General features: G+C 42.8%; 1 protein-coding gene across 2 annotated transcripts in view; it reads left to right on the forward strand.

Annotated features, from left to right (window-relative positions):
• The first annotated feature begins 4,915 nt into the window (after positions 1-4,915).
• The window catches only part of Nepro (nucleolus and neural progenitor protein), a 15,691-nt gene continuing 14,637 nt past the window's right edge, over positions 4,916-5,969 (forward strand). For both annotated transcript variants that reach the window (XM_031363974.1, XM_031363973.1), the window contains exon 1: positions 4,916-5,117. In XM_031363974.1, the coding sequence (XP_031219834.1) occupies positions 5,012-5,117 (106 nt within the window). In that variant the 5' untranslated portion in view covers positions 4,916-5,011. The remainder of the gene's footprint in view (positions 5,118-5,969) is intronic.

Below are 5,969 nucleotides of genomic sequence, written 5' to 3' on the forward strand. Positions count from 1 at the left end.
TGCCATATTTGGGGGTGGCAAGTACCAGACACCAACAAAGTTTATACATCTTCAATTTCTTGTTACTGCACAAGACAGAGATGAACAACACTGTCCTTTGCTCACTGTTCATCAAAGACTCCATCTTTGTTCAACTTGAATCTGGAAATTAAGACCATTTCTCTACTTTGGTGTTAAAACCAGTTTCCTCGTCCCTGTAACATAGACAAAATAATGCCTTAACAGTCCGTGATCCATTTAGTTCCTTCAGACACCTTGATCAGTCAGCTACCAGTGGTCAAAATAATGCAGAAACTTTGTTTCTTATAGTTAACCACTGCCTACTGACTTTTGTCTCTATGGGATCCTACTATTCCCTCTGAAACATGGGAGTCCAGTTCTGTAGCAGTATCATTTACTAACATATTGACCTACTGAAGACTGCCATCACAGAAGACACTGTCACCCTCTCATTGACACATTTCTCAGTGCCTCAGCATGGGGAGTTGTCTGAACTCTCTTGAAGGCTACACCATTGGGGTTAAACACTCAGACCACATTCCAATTCCCTAAGCCTTTGGATCTTACCCTCTGCATTATCCCAATTCTGGCAATTTTGCCTAACTGAATATAGGTTCCAGCTGGTTCACTTCAATCAGTAAAGAATATAGTGGGACAACTTTTGGCTTCCAGATCCTTCTATATCAGCACACTATATCTAGTTCACTGCCTCATATCTATTTTTTCTGGTCTAATAAATCTCAGTGTTACTTGAGTTTCTGTCACTAAAACTGAGCCACATTCTGTAATTACTTTGGAGTATAAACTGTTTCCTTTTGTGCCAGACTTTGTACTGTTTCCTCAGAACAAATCCAAACCTGTATCTAGATAGAGTCCTAGAGGTACTGAGAAGCAGCTGGTGTGGGTCCTGAGTTTATTGTAGGGTCTTCATATCAGTCTCTTCAGATACAGGCAGATACGCAGTCCCAAGATCTCAGCTTTTCCTGAGTCCTAGTACTTGGCCCCTATACCAAGGTGCAAAGTCTTTCTTGAAACTAGTCATATTTACATTTTATGCTTATAGGCACACAAATGTTATTTAAGTTACAATGTGGCAACCCACAATGTTGTCTTCTGAGTCCACATCTGCTGGAAATTCTAACAAGCTAGTGAAGCATTTGTGAAGCAATACCACAGAGGCTCTGGTGAGAGACCCAGTCTTGTCGTTTTCTCTCCAGCTGATTCAGAAGCATCACGGCTACTTATTTTTGGTTCCCAGTGAACTTCAGGAAGTTGTTCATCTCAGTCAATTTTATGTGATTAAGCATGACCACACAGCATGTCACAGACTTATATCATCATTGCCTTAATGAGAAAGATTGGTATTGTGTTATAAGGTAATAATATGATCATATCACTTAATCCAATGTTGAGGGGCCTGTTCCCTGGGACCACCTCTAGTTCCAAATATCTTATCGGTTAGAGCCCTTTAGTAAAAAAGAACACATTTTAAAATATTGTAGGTTAAATCAACATATGAGAGCTGAAGTGTAAAACTATAGAAGTGCATGCACTAGCACAAGTAACTTTCAATTACTATTCTTGGAGCTGGGGGAACAAGGCCAGGAATTTGGGCTATGAGAAGGTAGACTTTCAGAGGAAGATACTTGCAGAATTGGGACACAGGTCACCAAGGAGGCCCTGCTAGTATACTGCCGGTGCTTCTGGGATCTGTTAAGAAAGAGTCAGGGACCAACTGCCAGTACAATTAAGAACAATTTTGTTAATTAAAAAAAAGGGGGGAGCAGAAGGGTAGTCTCTTTTGAAGTTATCCTCCCTCTAGTGGGCCAAAGTGATAGTGGTATAACATGCACCATGGTTAGAGGCATTAGAGTTATGGGATTAGAGCTGAAAGGCCTTAATGAAGAGAGTCCTAAAGTATGTGCCTCTGAATATACTGCCTCATAAGAACAGTCTCTCCCTCCCGCTCTCTCCCTCTCCTTATCTCTCTCACAGTCTTCAGTGTGTTTTTAGTACTAAAGCATTTTTCCCTCAACACTGTAATAATTTCTCAGTTTTTAAGTAGAAAATAAAAAGTCAATGAAGAAAAACGTCTGTCTTACTGATGAAAACTGTTACTACAGTTTTAGGATTTTCCAGAGCATTCCACATGTATAAATGTATAATCTCAACAGATTATACAGTTTTCTAAATTGCTTTTCAAAGTATCTTAGGGGACTGGAAAGAGGAGTCAATAGTTGGGAATACTTGCTACTCTTGTAGAGGGCCTGGGTACAGTTGCCAGCATCCACATGATGGCTCACAACCATCTGCAACGCCAGTTCCACAGGATCCAAGGCCCTCTTCTCACTGCCAAGGGCATCAGGCAGCATGTAATGCATGTATGTATGTATATATATATATATATATATATATATATATATATCCAGGCAAAACACTAGTAAACATTGGAAAGAATAAAATAAAATCTTTAAAAAAACCCACCACAACATATAACATTACTTATCTATTTTTAATATTATTTATAATAAATATTGCTTATATTTATTTATACCATAGGATTTCAAACCATTCCCAAGTATGGACTTTGGAACCATACATTGGAACTAGAGCAGCAGGTCTTAATGGCAGGGCCCATCATCACCCTTAGCCAATACAATTCTGTTTTAAATATTTGCTTTAGTCATTTCACATCAGCATAAGATTTTTAGGGGGAGAAAACTCTATTAGAAAACAACAAATTTCTTAGGTTATAGTGCACTCACTATAATTTCCTGTTTTCTTGCTATGTAGTCCAGTTTGTAACCCACTCAAGGAAACTCACTTGACCCAGTCTCTGAGTGCTAAGAGTACGTGTATGAAACCAAGCCAGGCTTATTTCCTATTTTCAGGACTGCAGAAGATACTGAGTGTGTGTGTGTCTATTTGTGAACATGCACATGCACAAATCCCTGGTAACACAGGACATCATTATTTTTTCTATCTAATAGTACCTCAGTTATTCTAGTACGCATTTCTTGGATTACTAAGGTATGTAAGGTTTTACATATTTGATGGTCATCTGTGTCAGTGACAGTCTTTCTTTAGAGTCTACAAGTTTTCCAAGCATGGCTTAAAAACTATCCTGTACTACTTCCATGTGCCCAGTTCCTAAATGCTTCAATTCCAATATGTATTGCTCATAGAACATAGGACACCATTTCCTTGTCTCTATTCTTCATTATGACCTTGGATCTTCCTTTATGAAAACACAGACCTCTCATTCTTGGGTTCCCTATTTCTTTCTGCATCACAAATATATCCCGATCTATAGCTATCTTAACCTTTCTTTCTGGCTCATAATACAGCTTTTTGATATTTAAGTGGATTCTTTTACTTAAATACTTGATTCTGTCTCTCCTTCTCTCCTCTGCACAGGGGGAGATATTGCAAGATGGTACAGTGGTGACTTAGAACATGGAAGATGTTGACATGAGCCAAAGAATGAGGCAACCACTAAAAGTTGGAAAAAGACAAGGAAATATTTCTTTAAAGCCCTAACAGCTAATTTTAGTTCAATAAGATTGAACTGGGGTTAGGGAGATGTTTCAGAGGGTAAAGTACTTGCTTTATAAGAACTTAGTTCAGATCCTCATTCCCCTACCAGTTGGAGAAAGGATGCCTCTGGGGACTGATCACTAAACACTGAGTTCCAGGATCAGTGGGAGAACCTGACTCAAAAGCAAAGGTGGACAGTGGTAGAGGAAGACCCTAACCCCTACCTTTAGCCTCCAACATTCATGCACCACCTATCTCCAACTAAAATATTTTCTGTCTTCCACAAGTCCAGAAATTTTGTGTTGATTCTACTAAGTCTGTGGTAATCTGTTGCAGCCCAAACAGGGAACTAACGCACAGGCCACTTGGTAGTCCATTAAAGGGCATTTAAGTCTTTGTCGAGTGAGGGTAGTTGTTTAGGAAGACTTATCAAAGATAGAGATCCCAGAACTGACTGAGGAAGTGAGATTGTTTCAAGGAGAGGTCCAAACAAAAGAGCAATTATCTGTAAGTAACACAAAGGACAGAAAGTGTTTCAGTAGGGCAAGATTACTTGCATTAAATACAAGCCTAGTAACAGTAAAAATCTGTATAGCAGGCACAGTTTTTTTTTTTTTTTTTGGTTTTTCAAGACAGGGTTTCTCTGTATAGCCCTGGATGTCCTGGAACTCATTCTGTAGATCAGACTGGCCTTGAACTCGGAAATCCACCTGCCTCTGCCTCCCAAGTGCTGGGATTAAAGGCGTGCACCACCACTGCCCCGGCAAGAAGTCTTTATTTACAAGCATACTGAGGTCCGAAGAAATTAACTTTTTGGGATAATGTAGCTAGTTTATGGTAATCCGCAGACATAATGAAGTAACTTAGCAGTCTCTAATGCCCACCAACTGCTCCTCTCCACATTGTGAAACTTATGAACATAAGCAAGAAGGCACCGACAAGCTTAGAATGAAGAATCGTCAGTTATCAGTGATAAGAACCAGCAGAGCTTGGAATATTTTGTCCGAGAAAATGACGGTGATAATGGGCTGTCAAGACAACCTCTAGGGTTTTTTTTGGTAATTACTGAAAATGAGCTATATCCAAGCTATGTCGTTTTCCTTGACTATTCAATGCCACATTTGATATGATCCGAGTTCTCCTTTTCAAAATATGCGAGTGAGAGTTAAAGGCTGGGCCTCACTCGGACTCATCTGTAAAACACATAGCTTCGAAGTTGCTCCAAACTCTGAGGCGCCTCAGAATACTCTGCTATGATCTCGAAAAACCAAAAAAAAAAAAAAAAAAAAAAGGGAACTTAAAAAGAACTCATTTCTTCTTTCCCAGAGGTCCTAACCCGTTGGCCGTGACTCCGCCCCCGGGCCCGGGCCGCACACCTCCGGCCCGCTCCGCTCCGCCCCTCAAAACCTTCCTCCCTTCCTCCCTCTCCCGCCTAGGCCGCTCAACTCGCTCTCGCTCAGCTCGTCCGCTCAAGATGGCCGCTGCGGTGCGGCCGGGCGCGGAGCCGTGGAACCGCGTGAAGATTCCCCAGGCGGGGAACTGCAGCACCCTGACGGTGCAGGACCCCAGTGCCACCCTGGGTGAGTGAGGCCTGCCAGGAGGCTCACGCGTGTCTCCCGGAGCCGGCGGTCCGGCTCACGTGGGACGGGGTGGGACTTCCTGAGCGCGGGGCACGCCGGGAAGGTGCGCGGGAGGCGGAAGGACCGGCCTGGGTAGCGGGGCGTGAGGATTGCTGGGAAGCTCCGGCGTGCTTTAGCTGGGACGGGAAAGCACAGCTTGTCCCCGCCCGGCGTGTGTGGAGCCCGTGGTCTCCAAACGCTGCCTGGATCCTGTGCTGTTACCAAGGGTCGGGACTGTCACCCAAGTACCCCGCACCGCGGCTTCGGGCCTCCGGCTTGTCTCTCAAATATGAAGCTCGTTTTCCCCTTACCGGGCGAGGGCGTTTACTCTGGTTTCAGGGTTCTTCTCAAGGGGGAAAAAAAAGAAAGAAAGAAAAATCCGAATTGGTTTAGAAAACAAGGACTCGCAAAGAGATGTGGGGGTGGCAGCTCCATGGGGTCTGTGTTGTGAGTTTTAATTTAGTTTATAATAGTATATATGATGTGATGTGAAGGTGGATCATGGGATCAGGCGATTTGATTTACCCGCTCCCAAGTAAGTCACCGGCCGGCTCTCTGTTTGGGACATTCTTCCCGTGATCCTTTAGAAATGTCAGAGGTTGATTCTCAGGATTCACGTGGTAGAAGGCGAGAACCCACTAGTGCAAGTAATGTGGTCTGCATCTCCCACTGGACTCAGTGCTGTGCTGCAACCCTCTCATTCCCCCCAAAACGGAATATAATACTAAAACCTAAATACTATAACAAGGTGGAAATCTTTAGGATTGTGAGGTGTACTACCCGGGTGCCCTTAGGTTTTTTTTTTTTTTTTTT

Source organism: Mastomys coucha, unplaced genomic scaffold (assembly GCF_008632895.1).
Source record: "Mastomys coucha isolate ucsf_1 unplaced genomic scaffold, UCSF_Mcou_1 pScaffold12, whole genome shotgun sequence".
Classification (NCBI taxonomy): domain Eukaryota; kingdom Metazoa; phylum Chordata; class Mammalia; order Rodentia; family Muridae; genus Mastomys; species Mastomys coucha.